This window comes from Manis pentadactyla, chromosome 1 (assembly GCF_030020395.1).
Source record: "Manis pentadactyla isolate mManPen7 chromosome 1, mManPen7.hap1, whole genome shotgun sequence".
Lineage (NCBI taxonomy): Eukaryota > Metazoa > Chordata > Mammalia > Pholidota > Manidae > Manis > Manis pentadactyla.
The window spans coordinates 102395523-102410820 of NC_080019.1; the positions used below are offsets into that span (position 1 = coordinate 102395523).

Below are 15298 nucleotides of genomic sequence, written 5' to 3' on the forward strand. Positions count from 1 at the left end.
TTATGTAACTGGTACTGCTGAATATTTGTGGGAATAGATGTTTTAAGTTCCCAGTGGAACACATATTTTAGATAGGCAGTATGGGTTCTAAATGTGGCAGTTCCACAGGACACATCCTGTTTGGATAGAATGTTTAATTGTGAAGTTAGGGCTGGGGGAGAAGAGATTTTAGACAGGCTAACACATAACACATAATTAGCCCCTTTTTACTCCTCTTTTTTCCTTCTCTTCCTACCTCTGAGAAACCAGGTTACTCGTATTTTCAAGTGGCCAAAAAAAAAAAAAAAAAGAAAGTGGGGTTAAGGGCTGGAAGATTCCAGTCTGGTACTTCTTTTACTGCCCACTTATGCTAGGTGGATCCAGAAGGTTATGGATATCAGTAACACTCCTCATGGATATGAGGTGACAACCACCGTGGTAGTCTTTTGACATGGCTCACATGTCAAGGATTGAGAGAGATGTTCTAGAATGGTACAGTGTATAAAAGGAAGAAACTGCTGAGCCATCTAGGGATGAATCTCTCCAGACCGTGTTGATAAGATGGTGAGGATTGGAAAAAGGGTGAGGTGCTTCCAGGACTCTTCATACACTTACATTGCTGTGGAAGTGAACAGCAATGCTGGTACAGAAAGAACACCTCAGACTCTGAGAGGTCAGGAGTAGGGGAGGGACCATTAACCTCGCTTGCATTATATATCTCTGTAAGGATGCACAGGAAGAGGATGAAGATGGGAGGATGTTTCTATTTTTGTGCCTATGGAGTTTTGAACCATGTGACTATTTTTATATATTTTAAAAACTATTAAAAATTTAAAAATAAAAACAAAATTGTACCTAAATCTGGAAAAAAAATCTCGAAATTAACATTCCCAGTCATAATGCTAGGGTGCCACTTAGTGAGGACCTAGAATTTAAAAGCACAATAAAAACAAAAGTTAGATTTTCTTCTAACTGTGATATACACATTAATTCATACAATTTTCTAGTATGAAAATGTTTTTAGGAATGTATATATACAAGAATAGTTCAAGTTGTTAAATTAACTTTATTTTTACTTAATATAACTGAAATTAACAAATTTATTTTAATGTAATAAAAAGTTATAACTGATAAGTTTACCATCTACATTTTAAAGGACTTCAACAATCACTTTAGCATAGCCAAAGAATTTGAATTTTACCCATTTTTTAAAATGTAACGTCCATACAATGTATCTTACAATTTTAAAGTTTTAGCTAAAACGTGAGTCTCTGCAGGTAAAACCAAGAGCTCTCCTATACTTAAGACAAATAAAATGTATTACTAATAAAGTCCCCCTGGATTAGACAATGCCATTTCAACCATATCCTTTTTGGAGAGAAGGATGCAGTACACAATACTATAGAACTAATCGTTCACATTATACTAGAATAGAACTAGTAATTTGGATTATATTTTGCAACAAGCACACCACCAGGCTTATTTATAGTAGATATTCACCACAATAAAGAATTCCTCTCAAGAAAGATCACAACTATGACTTATGGAAAGCTGTACAGTCATCACTGAATATTGTTTAGTGACCAGTTTTTAAAAAATGCAATCTTGAACTAAGATTAACCTAAGTCTACCAATACCAAGAAATAGTTGTAGGGACTTTATATAAACAAAAATTTTCTTTCTATTGTAAAATAGGCTTCATCCTGTTCTAAGGAGAGGGGAATAGTGGTGGATGGTAAAGTTCGGCAACAAGTATATGTTTCTGGTAGATGAAAGCCTGATATGCACTGCTACAACATGTATTTTTCACATAAGGAAAATGTGCTAATTAATGTATACAGCACTTTTCAGGCACTTGACCTCACTTGGAAGTTATGTTTACGTTCAGATCTTTATTTAAAGGAAAAACATTAAATTATATAGTGACTTCAAGCCACATTCCCACAGAACATCTGTGTACCGCAAGCTAAATCCAAATGTTCTCTACTAAAATCAAATAATGATGCCATACCCAATTCAGAGAAAAAAAATTTAATAGATTAAAGTTAACAGATTGAATTTTTTCAATTTTAGGATTTTCCACAATAAATTTTTCTTAAGCCTTGGTTGCCTACTACTTGTCTGAATGCTAGGAGAAAAAAGGCTTTAGAAGTATGAAATATTATGTTTAAATAATATTAGAAAAACTTTAACTATTGGTCAGTTCAATATAATATACTGTTTATGGAAATATGTTTGACGTTTGCTCTTATACTGTTTAAGAGCCATATTTTTCCCATAGTAAATTTGTTCCTAGTTCATATTGTAGACTCCAATATGTAAACATTTTAATGTATTCAAAAGACCATTATTAATCTTTCATCTGTTGCCCCTAAATATGTTTGAACCACAATATCAATATCTGGCTCTTGAAACTATCTTTGGGGTCCATGCCAAAGGAATGTTGTCACATGCATCATTACAGACAGGATTCTAAGGTAAGACTACCAAATTCTATTCTAAAATGAAAAAAATGTGGCAAGACTCCAGTATAGCTGTTACCAATGTTCCCATTTTTTTCTTGAATATTTAGCATATAGTTCAAGTGTGTTGATATTAAAATTTTTTATCTGTATGTATCACTGTGTTACAATTGGGGAAAATTTTGCAATATACTTTCAGACAGTTGGCTTTAAAATAATGAAACTTCAGCTCTTAGCATAAACAGCCCTGAGAACAATGCATTCAAATTACAGCTTAACTAGAAATAATCTAATTGAGAAACTTTAAAGTACAAAAACAAATTATTGGAAAGTTATAAATTAAAAGAAAGTTCCCAACATTTGAGGCACTACCAGACTACAGTACTTTTAAGAGTTGGAAGAACCTTGTAAAAAGAATAAACATACAAAGCTATGTGTGCACATGCACACTCACACTGTGCTAAAATGAAAATCGTGTCCCCAAATTTTATAGCCTAAACATTTTATTGCAGCATCTCCTATTAAAGATACCATGCTCTGGCTGCAGGAAAGTTTTGGTAATTCTTATAAAGCACTGGTACAGAATTTTGTACCATAAATGGTAATGGATTCAAGAGCTTCATTAGCAACAATTTCAAGTGACTGACAGCCCTTGGAGGGGAGCATGAAAACAAATCATAATTATGTTTATGATGTAAATGCTAAGTCAAAGTAGCTATTATTTGATCAATTTCAGAGGGTATATTGTAGTAGCAAATAAGGTATAATTAAGTTTTCATAGTATAAATAAAATGTTGTTCTAGAAAGAAGCTATTTTTCTGTTGTTAATATAATACTATATATAAATTGGTGAAATGTCTGCAGACAAAAATGATGGATCACTGTATAACCTTATCAACATGACTGTCTACATTCTATACATGGTAACTTGTGATATTTAACATTTGCTATAAAAAAGGTACAACAAATACTAGCAATCAACTTTTAACATTTCTGATGTCAGAAAGAATGAAATTACTTGTTTTATGTTAAAAAATGTTTCCCTGCTTCCTTTGAATACAACTTATAAAGCTTTACTAGATGAAATATTTTTTTCTAGAGAAATATGTACTGACTTATGTGAAAATAAATGTCCAAATCTTTAAAATCTATACTTATAATTATACATCAAAGAGTATCTACACTTCATTATAGTACTTAAAATGAAATATTTATGCATGAATAACTTTTGACATTCAAGGTGTGAAGATGGAGATGCCTTATTATAATTTTATAGGCTAACCTCAAAATTGAAAATGTATTTATGTGAAGTTTGACAAGTTAGGAATAAAATGGGCATGCTAATCCAGAATTAATACTAAACCAGAACACTAGTATGGTTAACTGGGGTCATACAAATGACCAGCAAGCAGCACAGATTGATAACTTTCTGGAATTCCTGTGGGTAACAATTCCATCCAGGAACAAGAAAGATATATATTACAGATTACTAAAAAACTAGAACAGTATATACTTAATGTAGATACTTAAATGCAATATTGGAAAAATTTAGCCTAATTCCTAATTGTGCTTTAGATGGGCAAAAGCTAAAATGTTATACTTAAAATGATTAACTACAGCTTCAGTATTTCTTGTGCTTTAGAATTCTCCTTATATTTCTTTTAAAGTATCTTGCTTCCTCTCCAATGGGTTTGCTAAGACCAATACAAGATTTAAAAGTATGCACAAATGAAGTAACTAAAACTTTGGGATCTTTTCCTAATGCTATTTCCAGTCACTGATTTGATCAGCTATAGAGCAGTACATGTTTTCTTCTAGATGACAGGAACAAAGGTCTTATAATAGAGGTCAAACCATGATGAGAGTGGTCCCATAATCAGTCTTAGAGAATGTAAGTATTACTGAAATAATGGTTTTGCTCTATGTTTCATTCCAAGATAATGATTGTTTTGCATCAAAGGTCATCATAAACCCTATGACAATGTCTAGAACTCTGGAAATAAAATATGATCCTAAAGAATAAACATAAATGTTAGCAGAATCACCTAAAACAGCTTTTAAAATAATTCAGTGTACAGAGTTCTTTCCTAGCCACCATATTTCACACCAGTAACTGAATTAAGTACATGACAATCAGAAGAAAATACACGTATTTAAAATAAGTAAAATAATAATTATCACATTAAGTAATTTTTCTTCAATGATTCACTTTCACTTTAGAAAAAATGTACATTAACAAATGTTACAAATCAATTAAAATAAGAATTTCCAGTTTTTGTCTGACAAATAAATATTTTAATGTCAAAAAATCTACTTAAAAATGGTTGGAAAGGAGTGACTATTATAAATACCAACATTTATTCAACATATTTGAGAAAAAGCACTGCATACTATCCTGTAAAGCAGATCACTCCTTTAAATAAGAGACAGAGAACAAAAGTACAAAGCAAACACACAACTAGAAAGAAGCTTTCTATTTTTATGCTGATTACAAAGGCCTCAAATAAAAACTGTAGCTTTAACCAACTCCTTTTGCCATGTCCCTTGTGTCTTCTCCACAGCCTGCCAAACAACAACCAGTTCAATGCCTCTCTGTCAACCACAAGCATATACCAAAAATCACCATATGTAAGGTTATATATTAATTAAGTCCTCCAACAATTTGGCAAAGACTATAATGACCGAGGTAATACAGGTGGCTGCACATGGCTGCTGACACTTTTTGGTAACGTTTTTAAGGATTTGTGCTTGCCACACACAGCTGACTGTGATAATTCATTCTAACCTATCTATTCTGTATTAAGTCTGAAATAAATACAGAGCAATTCAACTTAAATGTGGTACTTTAATAACACTGGATGCTACACTGTTTGATTTAAAACCCTGGTTTATTTATCATTTAAAATTCAGGACTGATTTGTTCAGACATATCACATCTGCTGAAGCTATCTTAATCTGTTTCTTGGACTCACATACTGAAAACCACAGGAAAGTTACAGGAAAGACACCAACAAAACTATTTTAAAAAATTAAACATCTTGATTATTTTTTAAATTACCAATTGCCTGCAAAACTAACAGCACAATTTCAAAACAAATAAAAAAGAAATGAGGTTGCTTATGAAGGCCATAGCTTTGGTGACAACTTAGAACCAAACTTTAGATCTGTAGCTGATCCAGACCTAAAGAGTGGGCTCATGCCTGATGTTCCCATTTATTTGCAGGGCTTTATGGCTACAGCATATTCTTCACTCATTGCACACATGACAGACACCTAGGAGAAAAAATTGCAGACAATAAGTTACTTGGAAGGCAATACAATATAAAGCATATTTAATTCATCGTATACTGGATATTTATGGGTACTTTATACGTACTGACTTTGGAAAGAGGTATTCCAAGACTAAATAATTCATTTTATTTACAGTTTTCCGAGTGGAATTTCTCAAACTGTGGTTTTTAAGACAACTTCCAGGGAACAAGAAGAATAAGAGCTATAAATATTTCAGTACTTACTAGATGTTATAGTTCTGAAAGTTATAACAAAGGTAGACTAAATCGCCTTTGCACTTCACTTTTCTCGAGAACAGCTCAGAAGCTGATCTTCAAAGCTGGGGTTGACAGTGTCTATGTGGCAAAAAATGGACTTTGATACTTTCTTCTCATAGGTCTTTACCTGAACATCTTCACCTGCATTGTATTTTCCTTCTATTTCTTTGCCTAGTTCACCTTCTGGCAGCTTAAGATCCTCACGAACTTCACCAGTTTCTGTCAGCAAGGAAAGGTAACCATCCTGAATGCATATCAGCTATTAAAAGAAATTACATCATTTATACTCGTTAGGTTATCTAACTACTCCTTTGTAATAGTTACATAGCTAATCTGCAATCCATATTAATTTGTATAAGCAAATAGTAATATATTAATATATCTTTGGTGCTTAAAAATGTAAACTATATATAGACTAGTAGTATAAGTTCACTCCTCCTTGTACTTCCCACTCCTCCGAATCTCTGCATTATTAAACAGTTTAGTTAGGCTTCTTCATAACATATATCCTGAAGCACTTACATTTATATATACAATACAAATATAGTTGCTTTAAAAATAAAACATAAATGGGCTATTATAAGTATTTTTCAGCAAGTTATCTTCACTTAGTAATGTTTTAGAAATCTTCCCAAACTGAAAAACATGGACCTACCTAAGTCTCTTTATTACTTCATAACTGCATTTAACCATTTTCCCATTAATGGGCATAAAAGTTATTTTCAGTTTTTACAATTACAAACAATATGTTTCATAATTTGATTATGAACAAAGTTTTAAGTGGAAAATTTTTGGTCTCCAGTTCACTGCTAACACCACTAGATTTTTTTAAAAGACAAACTCTAGTTTGTTGGTGACATTGAGGAAACAACTCAGCTGTCATTGTAACCTACAAAAAGGCACAGTTTTGATATCACTGAATTTTTTTTATTACAGGCATGAAGAAACAGTCAGGCTGCACTCATTTTTTCTAAAAGCATGTTCACCATCAGTGTGCTTAGAATTCTAACAGGTTTTATAAAAGGCAATTATTTAGAATACCAGATGCTAACATTGAAGTATACAATGGGAGTCAAAGACATGGCTCTTGATCCCCTTTAATCTCTATGATGTAACACAGGCATACCATACAGGTAGAGTTTCAAAGCTCTCCTCTATGGCACTACCAAATCTGGCTATGTCTTATCACAGGAACCCCACCTACCACAGGAGATTTCAGGTTTTGAACATGTCTAAAAATCTCAAAAACAAAAACCTAACCTACAAAGAAACCACAAACATTTAAAATTCATTTTTACATCACTCATTTGTGAGGTGGTTTGGTAGAGCAATGGGGAGCAAGGACATTGAAGTAGAAGTTTAATTATTTTTGAGGTAAAATTGGTATGTAATATTTGTTTCATAGTACAACATAATTTTATCTTTTTAAACACTACAAAGTGATCACCACACTAAGTCTAATTACCACCCATAACCATGCCTTTGACCCCTTTTGCCCACTCCCAGCCTCCTTCCCCTCTGATAACCACAAATCTGGTCTCTGTATCTCTGACTTTTGTTTTGTTTGTTCATTTTTTTTTTTGTATTCCACTTGTAAGTGAAATCATATGGTTTCACTTAGCATAGTAGTTTCAAGGTACATCCAGGTTGTCACAAATGGCAAGGTTTCCCTTTTTATGGCTCAGTATTCCACTGTATACATTTCTTTTATCCATTCAGCCATCAATGGACACTTAGGTTGCTTCTACATATTGGCTATTGTAAGCAATGCTGCTGTGAACATTGGGATGCATACATCTTTTCAAATTAGTGTTTTGTTTTCTTTGTATAAATACCCAGGGAGGTATAGCTGGATTATATGGTAGTTCTACTTTCATTTTTTTTAGAAACTTCCACACTGCTTTCCATAGTGGCTGCACCAATTTATATTCCCACTAGCATGTATGAGGGCTCCCTTTTCTTCACATCCTTTCCAACATTTATTATTTTTTTGTTTTTCTGTTAACAGCCATTCTAACAGGTGTGAGGTGATATCTCACTGTGGTTTTGATTTGCATTTCCCTGATAATTAGTAATTTGAATAATTTTGCATGTGCCTGTCGGCAATCTATATGTCTTCTTTGGAAAAATGCCTGTTTAGATCCTCTGCGCATTTTTTAATTGTACTGTTTGTTTTTGCTTTTGAGTTGTTTGTGTTCCTTAGATATTTTGGATATTAACCCCTTATCGGATATGATTTGCAAGTATTTTCTCCCATTCAGTAGTCTGATTTTTCATCCTGATTATTTCCTTTGCCATGCAAGAGTTTTTTAGTTTGATGTAGTCCCACTTGTATATATTTGCTTTTGTTGCCTTTATTTTGGATTCAGATCCAAAAATTTAACACCAAGACCAATGTCAAGAAGCTTACTGCCTTTGTCTTCTTCTAGGAGTTTTACAGTTTCAGGGCTTACATTGAAGTCTTTAATCCATTTTGAGTTAATTTTTATGTATGGTATAAGATAGTGGCCTATTTTCATTCTTTGCATGTGGCTATCCAGTCTTCCCAACACTATTGTGTAATTTTAAACAATTAACCACAGGCTTACATGGCAGATCTTTTTGATTTCAGCTTTCTTAGCAATTCCTTGAAGTGGAACTTATCTATTTAAAGAGTTAAAGGTTCCTTAGTAACTGAAACATAGGAGCCAAATAATGCTGATATTTTGATACTTACTTATATAATGGTGGTATATTTTTAAGAGTTAAGAATTTATAAAATAAACTATGGGATGAAATATAAAGTATTCCAAATACAAAAATGTATAGACATATTATGAAACATTTAGTAAAATGATATATTTGTAAACATTAATCATCTGATTAACATAAATTGCTATATGGAGTAAAATTTTAAATTAAAAAAATAAAACTACAGAAAACAAAAGTAAATAATGAAAATGAATTATTGGAACTTAAGTAATTTATTTTAAAAATCTTCAGATGTACAGAAAAGTTGCACAAGTAATGCAATGAAATCCCATACATTTTATCTAGATTAATTTTAGATTCATTGTTAACATTTAACCATATGCCCATTTGTTTTCTTGCTCTCTGTATATATGAAATACACAAAACACATTTCATATACATTCTTTACTCTTTTCTTAGTTATACTGAGCTATTTCAGAGGAAGTTTCAAACATAACTTTTTAGCAATAAATACTTCAATGTATTTTTCCCAAGAACAAGGACATATTCTTACATAACCACAGTTTATTTTTAAAAAATCAGAAAACACAATACTGTTAAAATATTATTCAATATATAGGTCCATATTTAAATTTGCCAATTGCCTGAATGTTGTTTTTGATAGCAACTTTTTCTTCACAACTCCAGGATCATACCTTGTATTTATTTGGCTGTGGACAGCTGAGTAAAGATCACCATAGTACAATATATATAACTTGAAAGGTTCCATAGAACTATATATTTTTTAAATAAACAAAAATAAATATTCTATGGTGACTTGAGAATGAAGGGATATGATGATTGAGTACTTACTCTGCAAAACACTGTTCTAAGTATTAACAAATTAAACCTTACAATGATCCCATGAGGAGTTTATTATTATTATATCTTATTTATTTTATACTGTTATATCTTATTTTATAAATAAAGGAAGGAAGGAGAAAGGGTAAGTAACTTGCCAACCAAAGTCACACAGTTAGTAAATGCGAAAGCAAGGATTTGGACCCAGACTGGCTTGACTCATTCTCTTATCCCCTCCGGAGTACCGAACTACAACTGGAACGAAGTCTGAAACTAGAGTGAGGCAAGGGAGGCACTGAGTACAAAATTAAAGGCATAGACAAAACTCAGCAATGATCAGATAAATATTGCAAAATTATAATTAATACAAATACTCCATGATGAAAAAAGTAAAAATATTAAATAAAAACAGGATCAGAATTACTGATTTTTCCTTTTTTGTCTTAGGCTCCTATGTGGTCCAGCATCATGACTGGTCCTTTCTTTTTATTTTTTATTGCCTGGAAGCAAAGGCCTCCACACCTCATTCCCTTCACCTTATTCTGGGCCCTGTTATATCCCCATATAAAACCCATACCAAAACTTCCCTTTATGTTAAATCTTGAGTTCCAATCAATGATTTACTAATTTGACAACAGTAGTAATTATCCAAACTACTGATACCATCTTTCTGAAACAAAGACAAAAGCATTCTACATTGAAAGCATATTAACAAATATAATTAATATTGAATATTCAAAGCATTCACATGTTAAGGATGTAAACAAATCCATTTTTGGCAAATGAAAATTCTGTGCTTAGCTTTAGTGGGCTGCACTACCCTTACCTCAATTAATAAACACGTATGCATTTAACAAATGTTTATTGAGCACTCACTATATGCCATGTCTAAATTAGGTGCTCTAAGAATAATGGAATGATTAAAGTAGAATTTTTATACAGGAAAACGTGGAGCAGGAAAGAACTACTTTTTGGTACATAGCTACTTATAAGGTAATTATAGAGAACATTTTCTCATTTAATCCTCACATTTTCCCTGCTTTATAGATGGGAAGACTGAGGCTCAGAGAGGTTGTGTAATTTGCTCAATGTCATCTAGCTAGAAAGAGGCAGAACTAGATCCAAACCCAGATTTACCTGAGTAAAAAAAAATTGCTATTTATTATACTAAGAAAAAACAAATTTCTATAGACTCCAAAGCAACCTAGGAAACATAAGTGGGAAAGTGAAAATATAAACAACTTACCAGATTAAAACTAATGTAAAAATATGTTACATGTGGACAAAGAGTAAAAGGAAATAATTGGGTAATTACAGTTGAGGGTAACATTTTTAAAAATTATACAATACGATAAAATGTATAGAAAGAAATCAGTTTAAACTTGACAAAAACAACTCTAAATATCACACTTATATTTTTGACTATGTAACATGAACAGAAAAGAATCCTATATATGACATGCTTGATATAGAAAATGAAGACTTTTAAGGAAGACTTTAGTTATGATTAATCTGAGCTCCTCTATCATATGAGGGCAATGGTTTCATAACCATCAATACTCCAAACAACAAAATGCTATCATTACATGACCTATCCAAACGTGTAACAGGAACTAAAATTTGAAGTTTATACCTATGACTTAACAAAAGGCCACAGCATGGTCACTGAATACAAATAAAACAATTAATATAGTTTTTGTATTTTCTTCACCATAGTAAGTGACCACATACTTTATTTTTATATTAATGGCTTTCAACTTATTTCCCTGTTTAAGAATACCAAATTCTGACTCACAATCATTAATATACAAACTTAGTTGGTGGAACATGAATTCCAACAACTTCTTGAAAGACTTAGGTCTGCTAAGTCAAAAGAAATGAAACATCCAGGAGGGAGTTATCTGAATCTGAAGTATTTTACAACAAAGAGAATCGTAATTTTACTAACCACTGGACTTATTCAGTCACAATACACAGTAACTTGGTCTGAGAAACAATAAAAAGCATTCAACTTTTTTAAAGTGCAAGAATGTTCAAAAATAGCAAACTATAACTCTAGATAAGGTGCAAGTGTTGAATATCCTTATTTCTTCAATTTCTAAGGTAAGTGGTGCCTAGTAAGTGGTTAGAAAAACCTACAAAACTACTACAGGGTTTTGTTAAATTATAATTGATAGTAGAATATACCTGTACCTTTAAGAGACATGTAGCATTCTAAAGGAAATTCATACTTACTTGATAATCATTTCTCTTAATATTTGGAACATCCATGTTGTGAGTAGAAGGGCAAATATCTTCATATTTTTTGCCCGTGAAAATATCAATTCCAACAAGGTGAACCTAACAGAGAAGGGAGAACAGGAAACTTGTTTAATCTTTGCCAAGTATATCACTCATTACGTACACAAGAGCACAATACCAACACTGATTATGACAGATTCTTTCTCCTTCCAAGGTCATCTAATTCTACTTAAAAAAAAAATGGTCTTGTCATAAAATTGAGAAGCAGTGAATAACTAAACAGTATCATCATGACATATCAAGGCCCAGTATCACATACAGTCCAGTAATTAAATTATAACAGTGCATAAGAAAACCGAAGCTAGGTTCCCTACAATTACTTTAGAACAGGTTTTCTCATCTGTATACTGACTAGACAGACCTTCGAAGTCACTGGGATTCAGGCAAGTTTAAGTGTCCGATTAATGAAACATTTTAAGAGCCCAAGAAAGAAATGCTACTTTTCAGTACTCAGAGTAATAGTTGATCACTCAGTTATTGTGGGAAGCAAATGTTCCGTGATTGAATACAAATGATCAAAATTCCAACGAAAGACAGACCTAGAAGAGCACTTACCTTGGCATGACCATGCTTTCCAGTTTTGGAAGTTGACATCTCCACTATTTTGCATGGTCGTCCTTTGAGCACCACGAAGCCGTTTTTGCGCAGGGCCGAGCACTGCATAGGGTAAGTACTGGAAGCCCCGGCATCTCCAGTAGTGAAATCAATTTCATCCGCCATGGTGGGCTGGAGAGATGGTAGCTTTTCCGAGGGAACTACGCAAAAAGTTTGTTTGCTTTTTAACAACTGGCAAGCAGGCAGAGAAATATCTTATTTCGGACAGGTTACGTGCCAAGCATCATGGATCTATTATTTTTGCATATATGGAACATCCACCCAAGAATAGTGGGCACTTTCTAACTCCGGCCTCTACAAACTTTCCATCCATTGGTGGGGAGGTGGGGAGAAAAGTCGCAGAGGAGCTTGCTGGGGGTGGGGGATACCCACCCTGGCGGCAGCAAATCCCAGCCCTCCTCGTCCCACCGCAGGAGAGGCCGGCGACCTTCCAGCACCGCGTCGCGCCGCCCGGCCCTCCGCCGCCGCCCTGATCACTGCTGCGGGGGACCCAGCCCAGGCCGCTGGCGTCCGTTACGGATGGGGAAAAGAGGACACGGCCAGCAGCACCTGGCCCTCCGGCAACGGGCGCACACTCCGTCCCCTGGCCCGGGGAGCCGTGTCCCGGCCTCTCAGGCGCCCCCTTGTTCTGCCGGCATCCCTGGCCCGGCCCGGCCCGCACGGGCCTGCATCCTAACGGGTCCCGAGCTCGCCTCCGTTCTCCCATCCATCCTTCCTCTTTCCCTCGTTCAGGACACGGCTCCGGCCGCCTTTCCCGGCCCTGCCTCACTCCAGTCCCAGCCCCACCGTCTTCTCCCCATGTCTTCACCTTTCAGCAGGGAAAGAGCGGCTTTCGCCTACGTAACAGCGCCGGTCCCGTACAGCTGCAGCGGCGGCAGCGGTGGCGGCCGCAGCAGTTCCAAGAGACGGGGCGGAGCCGCCACATTTTCCACACCCCGGCTTCCCCGCCCTTTCCCGCCCCCATCACAGCCCAACTTCCGGGATAGGTCCCGGCGCGTCACAGGCACCGCCCTCTCAGGCTACCATTGGCTACAAGGCTCCCTAAGCCCCTCCCAGTCACGTGAAGAGCGCCCTGGCAACCCCACGTGCTGCGGATTAGTGCACTTCCGGCGTGAAGACGACTTTGTGGAGCCCGGTTGCTGAGGGTAAACTTGCAGGCAAGGAAACTTGCTCCCTCAAACTTTTAGGTTCATTGGGCTTGGGTCCCAGTCGAAGTTAACCAGAACCAAACCTCGCACTCGGTGGTCCCTGACATCAGGTGTGTGGCGGTTGTCATGTGGAGGTTGTCAGAACTCTGGAGGCGTGCGAAATTGGTGGGTGTCCTGCGTAGCTGTGGAGGGAATTTTGTGTTAAACTTCTGGCCTAGCTTGCAGCTCCCCTTGGTGCTGCAGCAAACCCGCTCTTGTTCCTCAAGGAAGAGCCCAAATACAGTATTTTGTTAATCGGCCCGTGGAGGACCCCGGCAACCCATGTTAAGATTGAGGCAGCGACTGCGCCTGGGTGTCCCACCGGGTCCAGTAGCGCTCTCTTGGGTGAGAACTCGGGGACATCTGCGAACTAAAAACCAGCGGTGACATGACCTAACTCAGTCTTCAGGCCAGAAGTTGTTAAGCCGTTGAGGTGAATGGGTGTCTGACTCCTACTACATTGTCCAGTCCAGGAAGCCGTTCTGTGAAACTCAGCTTTTCTTCCTTCTGGCACTGGCATTCCTTCGAGTTTGCAGGTATGTCTGTACCTCATTAAAATGGTTGGGTTGTCTTCAAAATCAGCCTGGAGCCAACAGAAACTTGACTAGGATAGAGAACGAAGTTTCTTGAGATTTGCTCCCCCTTTCACTGTTTCATTTTACAACCCACCACATTCTCCTACATTGGAGAGGTGACCTCCATACCCCAGTTAAAGTGGCTGTGTGATTTTGTATTCTTGTCTCATGAATAACCCCATTTCTCACTTTTCTCTATGACTTTATGGTTTACACAGATATTTCTCATATTGTACAGATACTCATGTTGTCTAATTTAACCTTTACAATAAACAAATGAACTCTCATAAACTGAGTTCAGCCTTTTGCTGATGAGTGAAAGAACCAGATTAGACCCCTGCCTGGTTCATAAGACCACTCTGGTTTTCCTTACACCACCTAACTTGTCCCTGTCCATGTTAGAATGATTGCTAATATTTAAAGAGTATCTATTTAAGTAGTAGTGCATTAAATGTTTTATGTGCATTATCCATTCATCTGGAATATTGCTCTGTTTTTTTACAACCTAAAGTTTAAGTTAACAGTTTATACAAAGTAAAATTTACTCTCTTTAGTTCTATGAGTTTTGAAAAACATAGGCAGGTATGTAAATACCACTCTAATCAAGATGTAGAATATTTCCCTCACTCCAAAGGCTTCCTGGTGCCTCTTTGTTGGTAGTCCACTCCCTCCCTCCCCAAACGCTGGCAACCATTAACAACTACATTTTTAATTGTGGGAAAAGGCAGAGAATAGTTTAGCAGTTTGCCCCCAATCACAGAGCTAGCAGGTCATCTCGAGCCAAGATTGAACTCTAGGCAGTTTGGTTCCACAATCACTGCTTTAATTACCACCATACGCAGCATTCACATTAGATTTGGATTTGAATAAAATAATCTGTCTTCATTCATTCAACAAATTCAGTCAATTCTAGTGACGTGCATGGAACACTGAATCAGCAAATACTGAACCAGTGCTCCTAGGGGAAATAAGAGTTAGGTTCCTGTTGGACTTCAGTCATTTTTTTGTCAATTGACTAATATGTAATCTTGTTTTATGTGTGTTTCTATTTCAAGAAACTTTATTAAATATATATTGATACATTAACATTTAATTCTCAG

The 15298-nt window shown here is 35.6% G+C and overlaps 1 protein-coding gene across 1 annotated transcript; it reads right to left on the reverse strand.

Annotated features, from left to right (window-relative positions):
* Positions 1-2219: 2219 nt before the first annotated feature.
* EIF5A2 (eukaryotic translation initiation factor 5A2) lies at positions 2220-13384 on the reverse strand. Its single transcript, XM_036930895.2, has 5 exons — positions 13245-13384; positions 12377-12576; positions 11756-11860; positions 6117-6248; positions 2220-5714 (listed from the first exon to the last, which is right to left on the reverse strand). Exons 2-5 carry the CDS (start codon positions 12539-12541, stop codon positions 5655-5657), a joined length of 462 nt encoding a protein of 153 aa, XP_036786790.1. The 5' UTR covers positions 12542-12576; positions 13245-13384; the 3' UTR covers positions 2220-5654.
* Between the last annotated feature and the right edge of the window lie 1914 nt (positions 13385-15298).

Bases quoted from the DNA above. Each gene is read 5' to 3' on its own strand.
- EIF5A2 (XM_036930895.2), bottom strand. From the start codon at position 12,541: ATGGCGGATGAAATTGATTTCACTACTGGAGATGCCGGGGCTTCCAGT. The intron at 11,861-12,376 runs GTAAGTGCTCTT...CTTCTCTGTTAG, and splicing joins GAAAGCATGGTCATGCCAAG to GTTCACCTTGTTGGAATTGA. The intron at 6,249-11,755 runs GTAAGTATGAAT...TTCTTTTAATAG, and splicing joins TTAAGAGAAATGATTATCAA to CTGATATGCATTCAGGATGG.